Here is a 19,780-nt window from a genome sequence, read left to right as displayed (position 1 = left end):
GAATCTGGGTTATACACATGGCAAAGCAGCCACTATCCAAGTGAGCTATTTTGTTGGCTCTGGTTTTTTTTGTTTGTGTGTTGTTTTTTGTTTTTTTTAGGATATGAATAGCCATAGTTCAATTCATGGGGTTGATTTAGGAAATTTAAAAGCACTGCATAAACCCATCAGCAGAAGCCCCCCCACTCCCGCCTCACTAGCTTTCTCCAAAAGCTGACCACATAGCCAGGTCATCTATGGGGATTTTCTCCCAGACAGATAGCATTATGAGGGGTGACAACACCAACTTTAAGCAACAGAGAAGTGCTAGTGGCTCTCTTCTTCTTCTTCTTCTTCTTCTTCTTCTTCTTCTTCTTCTTCTTCTTCTCCTTCTCCTTCTCCTTCTCCTTCTCCTTCTCCTTCTCCTTCTCCTCCTTCTCCTCCTCTTCCTCCTCCTCCTCCTCCTTTCCCTTCTTCTTCTTCTTCTTCTTCTCCTTCTCCTTCTCCTTCTCCTTCTCCTTCTCCTTCTTCTTCTTCTTCTTCTTCTTCTTCTTCTTCTTCTTCTTCTTCTTCTTCTTCTTCTTCTTTCCTTCTCCTTCTTCTCCTTCTCCTTCTCCTCCTCCTCCTCCTCCTATTTTTTTTTTTTTTGCCAAGTCTGTGAAATATCACAGTGCAGCACGAAAGGGGCCTAGCTCCTTATCTTCTAGCTTGTTCTACTTGCTCTCACTTTAACAAAGACTGAGGACTTCCCTTTCTTCTGTCAAAACCTGTCCTGATCATCAGCCCAAGGCAGAACTCACTAAGAGCTCAGAACCTGACTTGTTTCAGAGTTTTGAAGATTCAGCTACTAGAGACTTAAGCCAAGAGGAGTGGGCTAGGTAGTAGCACAGAGGATAAACTGTTGGGCCCTCAAACACTAAGTTTCAGGCAACTTGTGCCTGAACTTGTGCCCCTGTGCCAGTGTGATACACTGGTTTTCTCAGTAATGAATACGTCTTTAAAAAAAAATCAGAAGGGAACTTGGATTTTGGGAGCTCAAGCTTCAGCTGAGTGAATGTTTTTCCAAGGGAGGCCCTGGTGTGGTGGGGACTCATACCTTTAAGACTTCCTGGATGATTCCTTGAAAGTGGCCACATGTTGCCTTTATCAGGATTTCTGTAAGATGAGAACATCTTTCTGATGGTTATCTTAATGAGCTCTGTCTGTTCCCTCTGATGTGCCTAGCACAGCCATTGTTTTAATTAATATGAAACCATACAGACATAGTCAAAATCAAAGCTGATGGCACAGGAACTCAAACTTAAATGATTGTTATGGAGGGTATTTCTTTTCCTTCTAACCAACCTTCCTCCCTTTCCCCTTCCTTCCTTCCTTCCTTCCTTCCTTCCTTCCTTCCTTCCTTCCTTCCTTCTTCCTTCCTTTATTTTTTTTTTCCAGAGTGCTGATGAGTTCTCTGGCTTATAGTTCTTCTGGGGGTTGAATCTAGGACTTCAGAGGCTCAGGCATGCAAGTCATTTGCATAACCATTGTGCAGTCTCCAGCCTCTGGAAAAGTATTTCTCTCATCCTAAACAGAATGCAGACTATCAGTGCTAAACTTATTGTAGGGGGGACTTCCTGGATCCTAATTCCATTTCCTCCTAACTTAGCCCCTATCTCTTATAATAGAGGCAACTGTGGGGGAGAGAAGCAGAGATTCCGAACTCAGAACAGGTTCTGCTTTGGCAAGGTTGTGTGTGTGTGTGTGTGTGTGTGTGTGTGTGTATGTGTGTGTGTGTGTGTGTGTGTGCATGTGTGGTGTGCCTGTGTGTGTGTGTGTATCGGGGCCACATGAATGCACAATTTCACTGCTCCCAGGTCACTTTTTCTCACACACACACACACACACACACACACACAGAGAGTGAGAGAAAGACTACAGCATTAGAACTTTCCTTCCCCCCTTTAGGTCTGAAATCCTCCAAAGACAGGTAACCCTGGGCAAGTTGTCACCATTCTCTGAGCTTTGTTCCTTTCTTTCTTTCTTTCTTTGATTCACTCTTTTTTTTTTTTTTTTTTTACTCCAGGCTTATTGCTGAGGTCCAGTGCCTGTGCTATGAATCCACTGCTTCTGGAGACAATTTTTTCCATTTTGTTGCCTCTCTTGTTATTATTGTTGCCATTGCTGTTGTTGTTTTTGGAAAGGAAAGAAATATCGAGAGAGAAGGGCAAGACAGAGGGGGAGAGAAAGATAGACACCTGCAGATCTTCTTACCTTGTGAAGAGACCCCCCCCCTGCAAGTGGGGAGCAAAGTGGGGTTCAAACCAGGATACTTATGCTGGTCCTTGTGCTTCGTGCCATGTGCGCTTTTACCCACTGCACTACCACCATGCCTCCAGAGCTTTGTTCTTTTATCTGCTCCTGGTCTTGGCACTTCAGGGGCAATGACATTGCTGACATATGTCATTAAGAGTCACATGACCTGAGCTATAAGATGGAATCCATCACATTGCTTGACACCCAATGAAGGTGCTTCCCACTAGGAAAGTAGTACCCTCTAAAGCATCCTCTAAAGTGCTTGTATTAGCTTACTCTGCCCTCTCTTGGCCCCCTTCCTTTGGAACAAACTCCACTCAACTTTGAGGTTCTTTGAGGAGCTGTTGGCCAAGGAAATTGATTTTGACTACTGAGCCAACCTCAAGTGAGGAAACTATGACTCATTCACACTTGCTTTCTTTTCTCTTTTCCATAAGACTTTTTAATCATAGCTGAACTGGAAGTAACTGGCTTTCCTCACCTCAGTGTTTTCACACTGTGGTTGAAGATGAGGCTGACTATGTTGTGAGGAAAATACTTCAGTTTCCCTTAAAGCCTGCCATCTTGTCAAGAGTTGAACATGACCATCTGAGGGAAAAATGAGGACATTACTTCCAAAAAAGGAAAAAGAAAGGAGGAACAAAAAGGCTATATTCTCACACACAGTTTATAGAGCACTTGGGATACTCTATTGAAAATTTGAATGTTATTTCCTCACAAGAGAAAAAAAATCTATTAGAAGAAGATATTTGTGAGAATGATTCTGGGATTTGAGAATCAGGAAGAGCTTTCTTTTCATCTTGTATCCTTTGATGGTGCCTTCACTATCTCCCCATGAAAGTGTATTTTATTTTTCTATAATGCTGTGAATACTTTTGTTAATAGTGTATAGTAGTTCTTGGCCTATTATCTTGATCAAGATAGTCTTAGTTTGCCTCTTTATTGTCAAGAAATTCTTTTTTAGAAGAATAATATTTTTAGGTTTACTTATTAAATTTAAAACATCTTTATTCCTTTTGCTGACAAGAACAAAGACAGAAGTAAATAGAAAGGAGAGAGTGAGAGAGAAATTGAGGGGGGAGATAGAGAGGGAGAGAAAGATAGACACCTGCAGACCTGCTTCACTGTTTGAGGAGCTTCTCCCCTGCAGGTGCGGAGCAGGTGCTGGAACCTAGGACTCAAGCATGGTAATGTGTGCCCTTAACCATGTGTGCCACTCTCTGGCCCCAAACATGTATTTCTTTTAGTGTATTTAAAAAGTTAACAAGTGGGAGTCGGCAGTAGTATAGTGGGTTAAGTGCACATGGTGCAAAGCACAAGGACCGGCTACCTGCAGGGGAGTCGCTTCACAGGTGGTGAAGCAGGTCTGCAGGTGTCTATCTTTCTCGATCCCTCTCTGTTTTCCCCTCCTCTCTCCATTTCTCTCTGTCCTATCCAACAACGAAGACATCAATAACAACAACAATAATAACTACAGCAACAATAAAAACAAGGGAAACTAAAAGGAAGTAAATAAATACTAAAAAAAGTTAACAAGTATGATCAATTTTACTTGTAAGTTGTACCCCATGGAAACACTGCTGCAAAATGTAGAAAGAGATAAAAAAAAAAAAAGACCCACTATTACAGACAGGAAGTATGTAAATGAGTAAAAATTACTAAAAACCTGATTGCATTTCAGGAAATACATCTTTTCCCTGAGGTGATATTTAGTTAATATGTTACTTGATGGATAGTGGAAAAAGCTGGTAAGATTAAGTGTGTTGTAGAAAGTGTTACTTGTGGATCCTCTGGAAAAAAAACACCACTTTAAAAAAGTTTTATTAGTGATTTAATATTGATTTACAAAATTATAAGATACCAGGGGTATAATTCCACACCTTTCCAACCACCAGAGTTCTGTGTTCCCATTCCCTCCATTGGTCTACCAAGATCACAGTTATGGGTTGACTATTATTTACTTAACTGTCTATTTTTATATATATTTGCCCATTTCCAATGAAAAAAACTTTTAAGGAAAAAGATTTTTTTTTTTTTTGCCTCCAGGGTTATTGCTGGGACTCAGTGCCTGCACTACAATCCACTGCTCCTGGAGGCCATTTACCCCATTTTGTTGCCCTTTTGTTACCCTTGATGTTGTTATTATTGTTATTGTCATTGATGTTGTTGTAAAGAATAGAGAGAAATCAAGAGAGGAGGGGAGACAGAGAGGGGGAGAGAAAGATCCTGCAGACCTGCTTCACTGTTTGTGAAGCGACCTCCCCCCCACAGGTGGGGATCGAGGGGCTTGAACCTGGATCCTTATGCTACTCCTTGCACTTCATGCCATGTGCGCTTAACTCACTGCACGACTGCCTGACCCCCCCCCCAGAAAAGATTTTAATTAGATGTTCAGAAGAAGAGATGGATAAAAATTTCTTGACAGGGGCCATGGGGTTATGTACCTGGTATAATTACCATGTATGAGGATCCTGGTTTATGTCTCCAGCCCCCACCTGTAGGGAAGAGGCTTTATAAGTGGAAGAATAGTGCTGGAGGTGACTCCACATCCACCTTTCCATTTATTTCTGTCTTTGTCAGAAAAATGAAGAAAGATGTTTTAAATTTAATAAGTAAACCTAAAAAAATTATTCTTCTAAAAAAGAATTTCTTGACAGTAAAGAAGCTAGCTAAGACTATTTTGATCAAGATAATAGGCCAAGAACATTATTAACAAAAGTACTCACACCATTATAGAAAAGCAGGCCAAAAATGGATTTAAATGGAAAATCCAGACACTGTAGTTTGTCTTCTGTAAGAAGAAGCTAGGCAACCCCTTTATTTCCCTGGTAGATTTTTAGTATAGGAAAAACTAAACATAAAAAGAAAGGCACCTTTCAGATAAAAAAAAAGAAAAGAAAAGAAATACTACTCAGCTATAAAAAATGTTGTCTTTACCGTTTTCAGCCGAACTTGGATGGAGCTTGAAAAAATCATGTTAAGTGAAATAAGTCAGAAACAGAAGGATGAATATGAGATGATATCACTCCCAGGCAGAAGTTGAAAAACAAGATCAGAAGAGAAAATACAAGTAGAACGTGAACTGGAATTAGCGTATTGCACCAATGTAAAAGACTCTGGGGTCGTGGGGGGAGAATACAGGTCCAAAAAGGATGACAGAGGACCTAGTGGAGGTTGTATCGTTATGTGGAAAACTGAGAAATGTTATGCACGTACAAACTATTGTATTTACTGTTGAATGCAAAACATTAATCCCCCAATAAAGAAATTAAAAAAAACATATTAAAAGATACTCAGGGGACGGGTGGTAGTGCACCTGGTTGAGTGTATGTATAACAATGTGCAAGGATTTGGGTTCGAGCCCCCGGGCCTCACCTGCAGGGGGAAAGCTTTGCGAGTGGTGAAACAGTGCTGTAGGTGTCTCTCTGTTTCTCTCCCTCTCTATTATTACTGCCTTCCCTCTTGATTTCTGGCTGTCCTTATTCAATAAACAAAAATTAAAATAAATAAATAAAAAGATACTCAAACTTTCTACACTAACAGAAGTGGAAATGAGTTATATTGATACTATTTCTTAAATCGTATCAGGCTCACAAAGATCACAACACATGATAATGGTGTTGGTGAGATTTTGAGAAGACAAACATTTTTCACATGGCCCTGGGAAATGTTTATGTCAAGCTTCTCTGGAGACTAGTTGGTTCACAGTCAATGAAATAATAGGTGAACATCATTTGACACAGCAGTTCCATTTCTAGAATGTTTTCTGTAGGCAAGGACTTCTCAGTCTCAGTTCATGCTATGGGTTGGGCGATTGTTTTTATACATTCGTCCTGTGTATTATAGGATATTTTGCAACATTCCCCAACTCTACCCACAAACATAAGTAGCAGTAGTTGCTGGCAGGGGCTCACTTGCTCCTGAGCACAGCTGTGATGATAAACTGGAGGTGGGGGAAGGAGGGCTTTCTTCTGTCTCCTCTCCAGTTTCCTCTCCAAGTGTGCTGGTCTCTGCAGATGAACCTGTCTCTAAACTACTTTAAAAGAAATAATTCACAATGAGTGTTTTATGTTGGCCTCCCATGGGGCCAGTGTTTCCAGACTTCAATTTGCCACCATCCCATAGAATTTAATTTAATTTAATTTTTGATGCCACAAGGGTTATCACTGGGGCTTGGTACCTACATGAAAAATTCACTGCTCCTCGGGACCACTTTTTTTTTTCTGGATAGAGACAGAAAGAAACTGAGAGGGGAGGGAGAGATAGAGAAGGAGAAAGAAAGATAGACACCTGCAGCATAGCTTTACCTATTGTGAAAGTTCCTCCTCCTCCACCCCAATCTCATCAGGCAGAGACCAGGGGTTTGAACTCAGGTCCTTGCACATGGTAACATGTGAACTCTACTGGGTGCACCACTGCCTGGTTCCCTCACCCCATACAATTTCCACCATGAACTGGTTCCATCAAGTTGCCTTGTGTACTTGATATCAATCTCTAGATTGATTTTCTTTTGCACTTAAAGGCACATGCTCTGAAAAAGCCTCTTAAAACCCCAACTTGAGTTTCAAAAACACTCTTTTGGATATAAATGCTAATGAACACAGAACTACTAATGAAAAACATCCAAACTGCATCATCCTGGATGCACTTCGCACCTCACTTTGAGAAACTTGTGGTTGAATATTGCACATGAAACTGGCCATGGTGTGGATTGTGGAAAAGGGCAAACTTTGGGATTAGAGCCCTCCCTCTCAGTTTCTGGATCCCTGGTTCTGGTTGATGCCATTTACTTTGTTGTCACCACACCCCCCCCTCCCCCCAAAAAAATAGAACCTGGTGAAGAGCTAACTGATTGGGAGAAAGTAAAGAAAATTTGGGCCCAGACAGCACCTTTCCTTGGCAGATGTCATCCCTGCCCCCAGCAAAGTTACAAATGCTGGAAAATTCACACACCTGCAGCAAGAAACAGAACCTGGTATAAGATGTTTGTGTCAATTGTACCTAAAGGAAAATCTCAGAGCTCTTGGCAGAGGAGGGTAGGACCACAGTCTAGGGAATTCCTAATCCAAGGCCAGATGCTGCTTTTGCACTTGTCCCCACTATTGTGACCTGAGGCAAATCCACATCTCCACTGCTTCCTCTCTAGAACCAAAGTTGACTTTGACTTTCATAGGATTACAGGTTACAAGGATGTTCTCAGCCCTGTCCTTGTGATCACACTAGCTGCTGTAGAAGTTACTTGATGATTTTGACACAATCTATCTCAGAAGCCTCTGCTCCCAACTCAAGGCCTCTTTTAGATCATGCTAGAAACTTGCCAGTGAATCACAGCCCCCAATTCTCCTTTCCTTCTCCTCCTCTGAGTTTATTGTTGGGTGGTTCGGTGCCAGCACTATGAATCTACTGCTCCTGGTGGCCATTTTCCCCCATTTTATTGGATAAGACAGAGAGAAATTGGGAAGGTAGGAAGAGATAGAGAGGAAGAGAGAAAGGTAGACATATCAGATCTGTTTCACTGCTTGTGAAATGTCCTTGCTGCAGGTGGGTGTTGTTTTCGACGGGTTATGTTGTTTTCGCCGGGCTGGCTTCACGGGCGGGTAACAGACGACCAGGGACTCATGGCTGGGTTGTACGCAGTATCTCTTTATTCATGCAGGACGCACCACAATCTAAGACGAGCTAAGCTAAACTCAAGGTACAGTACTCTAAAACTCACAATGCTGTCTTTATATATACTTCCCAAGTAGGGTGGAAATAGGATGTGACATAGAGAGGGTGGAGAGAAAAGTGACTGGCGAAAATCAGAGTGTGACAAGGAGGGGGTGGAGCAGGCGAGAATCCTGTCACTGAACCACAAATGCCCTGGAGGGAGGGTGGAACTTGTTAACAGTGGTTATGTAAATAGAATGAAGTGGTTATGTAAATAGAATAGTGTTAAGCAGGGGGGATTTAAACCAAATGAAACAGAAGGGGTCTCATGCATACCAACAGGTGGGGAGTGAACCCAGATCCTTGTGCAGGTCCTTGTGCTTCATACTATTTGAGTTTAACTGGGTGCACCACCACCTGGCCCCCACAACTCTCTCTTCCCAGTCACCACAGCTTCTACTATAAGACTTCTCAGTCCTAGACAAGCTTGGATTTAAAATCATCCATTGAAGATCAGTGGCTGCAACTTTTAATACTTCCCAAGATATGTGCCATAGGAGAAGATATTCAGCTTGCCATAGCCTCTACTTTCCCACCAGTAAAATGAGAATAATAATAGGACTTAATAGCTAGTGTGAATATATTATAATGTGATAAGTCTAAAGCGCTTAATCTGCCTCCCTGAAATACAGAAAGAACTCACTAAGGACTGTTTATTATCTTAAACTGTTTACATTTTAAATGTTTCCCTTTTTTAGGGTTCACTTTTGGGGCCTCACTTGAATTTTGACAGCAATGCTAATATCTTTCATCTTTCTTTTCTTTTCTTTTAAAGCTAGAGACCAAAAGGCAGAGAGAGGTGGTGGGCTTACACACACACCCACCCACACACACACACACACACACACACACACACACACACACACACACACACACACACGCACACACGTTGCTATGCTTCACATTGGTTTGGTCTCGTTCTCCCCTGCCAAGAGATTTAGTTTGGCCCTTGCTGGTTTTCGTGCTACTCCCTTCTCCCCACCCCCTATCCTATGTACTTCTGGAGTTCCTGCGGCAGCCGCCGGAGGAGAAGGAGGAGAAGGATGCAGGACAGATCTGTGTGGTGATCAGTTTGAAAGTCAGACTCTGCCGCCGGAGGAGAAAGATGGAGGAGCACATTGCCAGCTTGTGAATAAAGATTAAACTGCGTTCTCAGCTCAGCTGTGTGTCTCTGATCCTCTGTTACCTGCCTGTGAAGCCAGCCCAATTATAACAACATATGGCGCCTACAACGTGGGACGTGACCTGCCCATCCCCCAGATAAGTGACAATTTGGCTACCTATGCACTATGGCCTTCTCTTCTGCTTGTGAAGAGATCTCCAAAGGCCTCTGCCCTTTCTTCATGAGACTGTTTCACTGTTTCTGGAACATTTATCTCTGGACCACTCTGTGGTTTCCACCCAACGTCAGCCCGCAGGAGCCCAATGCCAGCCCGCATGAGCCGGCTTTCTGCCGCATGGTGCAGGGCATTGGGTGTGGGCTCCCCCCACGCTGCTCAGCCGCCAAAAGCAGGGCAGCAGGCATAGCGGGCAGGGCTGCAGCCTATCATGGCCGCCACCCTGGGGCACCTCGGCCCACACCTTCTGCATGGCCGGCCCACCCGTCCTCCTGCTATGAAGTCTGGACAGATCCTGGACCACCCAGAGACCGTGGGCTCCCTGTTGAAACTGGGCCTCCTGGCCAAGATCCCCAACTCGGCTCTGAAGTCAGAAAAGCTAGAATACACAGAGATTCCTGCAGAGATCACTATCTACAATTCCTGGAGCTGAAGGTGCGCAAGAAGCCACCACTGGACAACGCACTCTCCGAATGGCTAAGACAGTATAGATCTAAACTTGTGTTTAAAATGACATGTCTTGGTAACAAAAGTTTTCCTCCTTGTGTATTGAAGACCATGTTTACATGTGTGTTTAAAGTTTGGTAAATATTAACTTTAAGGTTAAAAATGTAACTTTAAGGCTATATTCTTACCAGACAGAGTTAAATGAAAAAGGTTTTCAACATAGTTCTCATAAAAGTAAAATTAACTTAAATTTAAAGTCTGAGTTAAAAATTAGTTAAAAATCAATATATTTTAACTAAGTTAGTCTAAAAAAAAAGCAACCTGCGCACACCTAGGGTGTGTCTCCATCTTCAATGGGTGTAACAAAAGGTTAAATAGACTTGTTGATATGTAAAACTCTCGAATCCTTCTCAATTAAAAATGGCAGATAGCACAATGGTTATGCTAATGATTCTCATGCCTGAGGCTTTCTTTTTTTTTCCATGGTTCTTGTGTTTACCTTTCCACATTTTATTGTTTAAACTTTAAGCAACCTTAAAATCATACTAAAAAAGACTTCCAATTGTAATAGAGTTATCAATTGTGGTAAACTAACCTGATACAAGTTTTGTTTCATAGTAAGTTAATTGCAGCGGTCAAGTTCTCTACAAAAAAGTGGAATTCAATGGCTGACCTTCCTCATGCAACAATTCATCCCCCCACCCCGGCAATTCTTCGGTGGACAGCTGCTTTGGACTGACACTTCTATCAGACTCACTGGTACACCTCTTGGACACTTTGCACAAAACTAGCAGCTTCCATTTATGCTACTGGGTTTCTCAAAGACTGACTGCAGCCAGCTGCCTTGGGACTCTAGGCCATACCCCCACCCCCATGCCAAATAATGCCCGTTGAGGCAAGTAATGCCCCCCAGAGGCAAAAGAAGCCCCCAGAGGCAGGAAATGTTTTTTTAGCTGATAAAGTCTTGCCCACAGAGGCAAAAACACCCCCCTCAGGCCTTCCCTTGGCAGCACACTGGTTCTTGTTGCTCACTTACATGTTCCTCCATGTTTGTGCCAGTTTATTTTTTGAAAATGCCTGTATGATATAGGTTTCTGTTCACCCCACACTCCTGATACTATGGTCATTTACTTAAAAAGAAAAGGGGAAATTGTTGCTATGCTTCACATTGGTTTGGTCTCACTCTCCCCCGCCTGGAGATTTGGTTTGGCCCTTGCTAGTTTTCACGCTACTCCCTTCTCCCCGCCCCCTACCCTACGTACTTCCGGAGTTCCTGTGGCAGCCGCTGGAGGAGAAGGATGCAGGACAGATCTGTGTGGTGATTAGTTTGAGAGTCAGACTCTGCTGCTGGAGGAGAAAGATGGAGGAGCACATTGCCCGCTGGTGAATAAAGATTAAACTGTGTTCTCCACTCAGCCATGTGTCTCTGGTCGTCTCTGTTACCTGCCCGTGAAGCCAGCCTGGCGATAACAACACACACACACACACACACACACACACACACACACACACACACACACACACACAACCAAATAATAAAAATCCCCTCTAAAAAGGAGATAGTTCTGTGTTAGTCATACTTTATTTTTCCAGTATTCTCATTGCATCTGCACACAGTTTGAATCTTTAACAAAAGATAATAAAGTTCATCAATTTGCTCAGGTACATCAACTAGTTGACTCTACCTCTATTATGAACTAACTGACTCAATAATTAAAAAGATGTAGGATCTAGGTGGGGCCCAACTGGTAAAGTGCACAAGTTACTGTGCTCAAGGACCCAGGTTTGAGCCCTTGGTTCCCACCTGCAGAGGGGACAGTTCACAGTGGTGGAGCAGGGCTACAGGGTCTTTCTTTCTCTCTCTCCCTCCATTACCTTATTTTTATCTGTCTCTATCATAATTTAAAAAAAATAAATAGGTAGAAATGGCCATTGGGAGCATTAGATTTATTGAGCAAGCATTGGTTGCCCTAGCAATGACCCTAGTGGCATTTAAAAAAAAATAATGCATATGAAAAAATGATTCCCACTAAGGAAAGATAGAAACAAACTGACTGGGGGTATTGATCAACATGCCAATGCCCATGTCCAGCAGAGAAGCAATTAAAGAATCCAGACCTTCTACCTTTTGCACCCAGTAAATAATTTTGGTCCATACTCTCAGATTGGTAAATGTTAGGTGAAGATAACCAGAGAGCTCTGAATTCTAATTCCATCAGGACCCGAAGGGGGGGGGGGACACTCAGAAGGAGTAGGTGTGACTCAGAAAAGAAGAGAAAGCAGGACTACAGGGGAAAAAACAAACACATACATATACAGAAGTAATAGTCAACCCTTATCTGTGCTCTTGGGAGAACTACTGCAATTCCTTAGACCAGTTCTTGCGCTTTGCGCCACGTGCGCTTAACCTGCTGCGCTACCCGCTACTACTGCAATTCCTAATGGAGCGAATGGGGACACAGAACTCTAGTGGTGGAAAAGATGGGAAATTATACTACTGTTACCTTATAATTTTTAAATCAATATTAAATCACTAATAAGAAAATAAAAAAATAAATTGAAAAAAGAAAGAAAATGATTCCGTGTAGATAAATTGCACTGTGCCTTACAAAAGAAGAAATGAAAGACATAATACAAAATGGTCGAGCATTCTGGCATTAGATATCTGCATGAGAGAAAATATAATTCTCATAGATCCAGGGATGTGATCTCTTTGGATGACTGAGTTACGGAGAACATTTCGGCAATGCTTGTTGTACTACTTTTGCTAACAACGTGGGGATATGAAGGTCTGCTGCTCTGCCTCTTGAAATTCATCAAAGTGGGTCTAGCTTAAGTATAACTATATTGCAGGCTTTGCTGCCTGAGCTCAATGTTGGCTGCATGGCAACTTCTAGCTCAGGGGTGGGGACACTTTTCTCTGCTTAGGGTCATTTGGATATTTACAACATCATTTGAGAGGCATACAAAATTATCAACTTAACAATCAGCACTTACTGTGACTATAAAAAAAAAGCTTTGGTTGCTTTGGCAGGGCAAGACCCATGGATTTCTTGGGTTATCTGTGGCCCTTGGGCTAACATTCCTCATCCCTGTTCTAGACCAAGCCTTGTCACCCAAATATGAGGAGGGATGACTGTGAACAGAGTGCACCCAGGGGGGTGTGCAATAATGATGAAACGTACAGCATAAATGGAATGGAAAACACAACAGCATATCATCCAGAAATTTTAAAATATCTGACACTTTAGCACTTGCAGAAAAGTGGAAAGAGCTCCAGGGGATTAGGGGAAGAAAGTAAAGGGGAATTACATCCAAAGGGGGGGGGTAAAGACTAGTATTGGACAATTTCATCTGTGTGTGCAATATAAAGAAGTAAAATTAGTGGAAGACTGACATCAAAATAGGCCAGTGGACATGGAAAATTGAACTCAGGTTACTTGAGGAGAGGTGGGGATAGGAGAAGGTTGGAGGGAGTGCAAGAAAGAGTGGTGGGCACTGCTTTTTGTTTGTTCAAATAAAAACCATAAAATAACTAAAGAGCTGGGTGGGGGATAGAACATAATGGTTTTACACAAAGGCATATATATATATATGTGTGTGTGTGTGTGTGTGTGTGTGTGTGTATATATATACATATACATATACATACATAAACACACACTCACAATGGAACACTACTCAGCTATTAAGAGTGATGAATCGCCTCATTTTATAGCTTGAAAGCATTATGTTAAGTGAGAAAGAGATATGGGTTGTTCTCACTCATAGACAGATGTTGAGAAAAAAAGAACAGAAAGGGCAACACAAAATATTGCACCAAAGTAAAGAAGGACTCTAGTGGGAGGGGGCCTTTCAGGTCCTGGTAAATGATGGTGGAGGAAGACATAATTTGGGGGTTAGAATATTTAGCAGAAAAATGAGAAATTTTACACATATACCAACAACAGTATTTACTATACACCATTAATTCTCTCGCTCCAAAAAATAAGAATAAATGCTAGAGGCTCCAAGGTCCCAGGTTCAATCCCCTGTGTCACCATGAGCCAGAACTGACAGTACTCTGGTTAAAAAAAGAAAGAAAGAAAAGAAAAGAAAAGAAAAGGAAGTAATAATAATAACTGAAGAGCAGGGACCAGGTGGTGGTGCGCCTGGTTAAGTGCACATGTCCAAGGACCTGTGTTCAAGCTCTCAGCCCCCACCTACATGGAGAAAGCTTCCCCACTGGGATGCAGGTGTCTGTCTCTTTTTCCCTCTTTCTCTTTACACTCTCAGTTTCTTTATGTCCTATCAAATAAAATATATAAAGTTTAAATAATTTTAAAAAATAAAAAGAAGAGCAACTACAAGTTTCTCATGACACACGCCAGGTTAGATCAGAGGAAGTACTCAATTCTAGACCACAGCAGCGGCCTCCACCAACTTCCTGACTTCTATTCTGCAACCGCCCCCTATCCCCACCACCATATGTAACTTGCTGTCTGGCCCAAGCAGACCACTTATTCTCAAATGTGAAATGGATGGGGCTGTTCCCCTGATTAGGACTTCTGGTAGATTCTCTTTGGATCTGAATTCAAGTGCAGACTCCTAACCAGATCCACAGGGACCCTGAATCTGCTTCTCACCCTCTTTTCTCCAACATCAGCCCTTTTTCTCTTGCTGAAAATGCTCACCTCTCTGTCTTCCTTGGACTAGCTCTTTCTTACACTCCAGGTCTCCAGTTAGAAATGGATTTCTTTTCTGCTCAGCTTCCTTCCCAGCTTCTGTCTTAGTCTTCCAGGCTATATGCATATGTATTTACAATCCTGCCCTAGTCTGTATTCACTGTCTCTATTTATACACTTGTTGTCATCCACTTCACTGGTGTATAGTTTCTTTTATTTCTGTTGTATGTCCAGCAACCAGCAGTGCCCAGCACATAATAGCTCATGATTATTTGTTTATTGAACAAATAATAGCGTGATGACCCACACTTATCTCAGTGGCTGGCACCTAGTAAATGCTCAACAAATGCCAGTTACTGGAGGCTGAGTGGTGGCTCACTCAATAGAGCGCACATAACCATGCAGGAGGACCAGGTTTCAAGCCCCTGGTACCCATCTGCAGGAACGAAATTTCTCAAGCACTGGAGTAATGCTGCAGGTGTTTCTCTTTCTTTGTCTTTCTCTCCATCTCTGTCACCCTTTGTCTCAACCTCTATCAGAAAGGAAAGGAAAAAAAGGCACTAAGAATGGTGGAGGCAGTAGCGTAGCGGGTTAAGCTCACATGCTGTGAAGCCCAAGGACCATGGGATCCTGGTTCAAGCCCCCGGCTCCCCACCTGTAGGGGGTCGCTTCACAGCGGTGAAGCAGGTCTGCAGGTGTCTATTTTTCTCTCTTCCTCTCTGTCTTCCCCATCTCTCTCCATTTCTCTCTGTCTTATCCAACACCACCAACATCAATAACAATATAATAATAACCACAATGATAAAACAAGGGCAACAAAAGGGAAAAAATAGCCTCCAGGGGTAGTGGATTCATGGTGCAGTCACTGAGCCCTGGCAATAATTCTGGAGGCTAAATAAATAAATAAATAAATACCAAAAAATAAAAATGATGGAGTTATGCAGACATTGACCCCCAGTGATAACCCTGGTGGCAAAACAAAAGAAAGAAAGAAAAAAAGAAAGAAGTCAGTTATTGCTGTAATTAGAACAATGGTGACCTCCAAATAAAGCAAAAGTGAATGTCTAAATATCTGAGTGCCTTTGGAGAAGTTTATAGGGCAGTGATAAGCTTATGCAAAGCCACACACATCTCAGGTTATGCTTTGGACCACTCTACAATCATTCTTCCAAATCCAGGGCAGGGTACCATCTCCCCAGTTATGTCAGGTTGTGAGCTAAGGGTTGAGTCCAGGGTAAGGAGACATGGCTATAATGATGATCTTGATGATCCTGTCCCATGTCAGTGTCAGTGCTGAGGGAGGCATGGTGGACTTGTTTTTTCCATGCTGCCCCATGTACCCACATTTATGTAAGGTGCCGGAGGCTCCAAATTCCTTTCTTCCCCCATTTGAGGCCCCAAATTTTCTTCTTCTTCCCTGCTCCCCTCCAAAAAAAGGGGTCTGGTGTCATGGTCACCAGGCATGTTGCTGTGTCAGGGACATACTTTCCAGAAAGTATGATATTTAAGCTGTCAGTACTGGCTGCTCATAAGCTGGATTGTTTGCTACCTTTTCTTAAGATGTTCACTTATCAGGAAAAGGGTAAAGGAAGGTGGACCAAAATGCTGCTCTGGCATATGCAATGCTAGGAATTGAACCTGGGACCTTGTCCTAAGTACCACTGTTGAACCACCTCCCAACTGCTGCTAGTACTTTTATTATTTAATATTTACTTATTTAGGGCCAGTAAAATAGTTCACTTGTATACTGTGCTGCTTTGCCATGTGTGTAACCCAAACATTTATTTTATGAGAGAGACAGAAACACACAGAAATCAGAGCATTGGTCCAGCATTACATTTCCAACTATTTTGTGAAACAGGAGATATCAATCATTAGTTTGAAACATGATGGGGACCAGAGAAATAGGAATCTATTGTACCATGAACCCTGGCACCCCAATATTCTTCACTGCTATCATCCCTGCAACACTTGTTCAACATGCACTAGCATCCATACTGGACCCAAATGCCCTGTTGTCATCTGTTACAGCATGTCAGGTATTGGGGACAACATGGCAAAGGCACCAGCAGACTACTACAATATCTAAAGAAACAGTTTACAAATGCCATTTAACCAAAGACATTAAGGAGCAGGAAATGTGCTGTGTAGATATCATGGACTGGCTCCATGCTGCATGGAAACATTAATAATGAAAGCCCAGATCTTTCCAGATGAGCAAATTGTCCTGAATTTTTTCACAGTGCTCAATTGAAGAAGCCAGGTGATATTATAGTACTGTCTACATACAAATCAGAAACAGCAGAGTTCAGACAGAATCAAGGCCATTTATTTATGAAATTAATTTTTAAAGGTTTTTATTTATTTATTCCCTTTTGTTGCCCCCTTTTTTATTGTAGTTATTACTCTTGTTATTGTTGGATGGGACAGAGAGAAATGGAGAGAGGACAGGAAGACAGAGAGGAGGAGAGAAAGATAAATACCTGCAGACCTGCTTCACCTCCTGTGAAGTGACTCCCCTGCAGGTGGCGAGTCGGGGGCTTGAACCAGGATCCTTCCTCCTGTCCTTGCGCTTCATGCCTTGTGCATTTAACCTGCTGCTCTACAGCCTGACTCCCTGTTTATGAAATTCTTAGCAAATTATATTGTACTGAACTCATGAGCAAATGGACCACAAGCAGCTGTAATATACTGGAATGGTTGTTACCAGTTAATGACGAGTCAAAAAATCATATCAGGGCGGGGATAGACAGCATAATGATTATGCAAACAGACTCATGCCTGAGGCCCTGAGGTCCCAGGTTCAATCCCCAGCACCACTGTAAGCCAGAGCTAATCATTACTCTGGTAAAAAGTAAAAGAACAAAACAAAATAAAATAGTTTTTTAAAAAAAGCAAATTGGTAAAGTCAGTAAAATGGGAGTTAGGAGGGGGGCTAGAGGGGTAGCCAAGATAAATCACTATTCGTTCAAGAACATCTAACTTCCCACTCACAAGATGAAGAAAATTGATCCATGCCCTTGTGATTTATGATATCAATGTGATAAACCCACTAAGTTCAGAACTTGTCTGTTACTGGCTCTTTATTATTTTAATCCAAAAAGACTGATTATATTTCTACTGAAGGGGTCTTACATTTTGCCATTCCATATATTCCTGATGTATAAGTTGTTATAGAATTGGCTAATGATATGCATGTTTTTTTCACTTCAGAAGAAGCAGCAGTATTATTCCCCTCTGTGATTAGTGAAGGGTGGGTGCCTATAAGCTCCATGGCCAACATGGCCTCCTTCTGAATCTCATTTCATAGAACCACTCAAAGCTCAAACTCACACTTTCACTGACTGCATCAGACCCCAGCAAGGAATCAGAATGCCTCTTTCTCTAAGTGATCACCAAGCACCTAATGTTATTTCCCTCTTAGCTTATATTGCTACAAACTCCTGCTTGACCTCTCCAGTGATGGAAAAATAATACAGTGTTGTAATGAAGTTAAAAAAAATAACATCAAAGTTTCTTTGAAAAATTGACCAAGAGAGGGTTTATATTGAAGAAAGGAAGGGGCATTGGAGGTGGTATTTCAGACTCACTTTTTAGCAGGGGATAGTCCAATCTAACTCATCTGGAGAGAAATAGATTTTGGTTTTCAACCTCTTGCCCAAGAAGAGTTGCTTCACAGGTGGTGACGCAGGTCTGCAGGTGTCTATCTTTCCTCCTCTCTGTCTTCCTCTCCTCTCTCCATTTCTCTCTGTCCTATCCAACAACAACAATAATAACTACAACAATAAAAAGGGGGCAACAAAAGGGAATAAATAAATAAATAATATTAAAAAAGAGTTTCATAAACAAATTCTTGCCCAAGTTCTGTTTATATCAAATTGCATTCTTTTTTTTTTTTTTTTGCTTATAATTTTTATTTATAAAATGGAAACACTGACAAGACCATAGGATAAGAGGGGTACAAAATTACACAATCCTTATTATTCATGCTGCTCTTACTTATTAATGCTATGGCATTATACAGTAGGACTGACTTAGTCATATAACTGTGACCTTCTGGGTAGGACCCACTGGTCTACACTACATAGCATCTTGTGAGGAATCTCCCTAGTCTCCTGGGATGAGGAGGTCTTATTGTACTTTGCAGATTTTAGATAACTAAATGCTCAGGGGATATTATTCTGTGATATCCTGTGAGTAGTAACCATTCATAATATGGACACTGGACAACCGGACTCATCTTTTAGCCATTCTAGTACAAATTTCCTCCAACCACTGATGAATAAAACTACATTCTCGGTGGTGATCATGATGTAGTATATCCAGATGTCAAAGTGTGATGTTATGCACCTGAAGTTATATATCACATGTCAATGTCACATTAATGATTTTTAGAGGGGCAAACCAGTTAAGGAAACCAGACTAACTCATTCCTTCGGTTCCCCTGAGTGCTAACCAATCAACAGCAACACTGCCATGTAAAATATCATTTTTGATTTAGACTTCATCTTGCAGGGGAAAGATGATTGCTACTTATTTTGTGCTTTTTTATTATCACTACTAAATTCACTGTTTAAATTTTAAAGTGAAAATCTGTACACCAACCACAACCTCTGACTTCTCTCCACCGTCTCTCAGTTTAGCTTTATTGTAGTTTTCCAGTTGTTCTAAGGAACACATCAGCACTTCATATGTTCCGTTTTATTCCATGCATCTGCCCATGATTCCTTCAGATCTAGAAAGGAATTAATATTCTGGGGGAAAAAATAAAGACAAAATCAAACGTTTACCTACCCCTTGCCGGTTCTCAAAGTATGCCAGGCTGGTTTTGGTGAGGACGAAAAAGCGGACTTTAAAGTTGGAGGGAGATGTTCTTCTCTTTTGCTGGGATTTCTTGATGAGCTCTTCTTCCAAGAGGATCAGGTTGTTCATGATTTATGTCTTGACAAGTGAGGCGCCTTGGGGTATTACCCCCACCTAGGCACCACCAGAAGAGACAGCTTTGGGGCACAGAATGGAGGGGGGCCGTTGATCTTCTGAGAGCTGTTCAGAGGCTGCCTGCCTCCAGTGTTATCTTCCTATCAGTGTTCAGTCAACATGTGGAGCGTCTCCTCTGATGTCAAAGACCACAACCACATCCTTTTGAAAGTCACCAAGCTCAGAGGTATGGGTACTAACAGACATATCCTTTGCCCTATGGTTAGGGCAAGAGATTCTAAAGAACCTTAGACCCCAAATAAGCGGGAGGGTAGGAGTGTAATTTCCCCAGTTCCTGGCTGAGCCCATCCAATAGCCAAGGTGTGTGGCATGAGGGACAAGGGCAAGAGTTCAATGAGCCAATGAGCATGG

At 42.0% G+C, this 19,780-nt stretch overlaps 1 protein-coding gene across 1 annotated transcript in view; it reads right to left on the bottom strand.

Annotated features, from left to right (window-relative positions):
- ITK (IL2 inducible T cell kinase) overlaps positions 1 to 19,503 on the bottom strand; it is a 72,656-nt gene extending 53,153 nt beyond the window's left edge. Inside the window, exon 1 of the mRNA XM_007528632.2 lies at positions 19,226 to 19,503. Coding sequence (XP_007528694.1) covers positions 19,226 to 19,363 — 138 coding nt within the window. The 5' untranslated portion in view covers positions 19,364 to 19,503. The remainder of the gene's footprint in view (positions 1 to 19,225) is intronic.
- Between the last annotated feature and the right edge of the window lie 277 nt (positions 19,504 to 19,780).

This window comes from Erinaceus europaeus, chromosome 9 (genome assembly GCF_950295315.1).
Source record: "Erinaceus europaeus chromosome 9, mEriEur2.1, whole genome shotgun sequence".
NCBI lineage: Eukaryota > Metazoa > Chordata > Mammalia > Eulipotyphla > Erinaceidae > Erinaceus > Erinaceus europaeus.
Note: the sequence above shows the minus strand (reverse complement) of the source record. Positions and strands in the feature narration are given on the sequence as shown.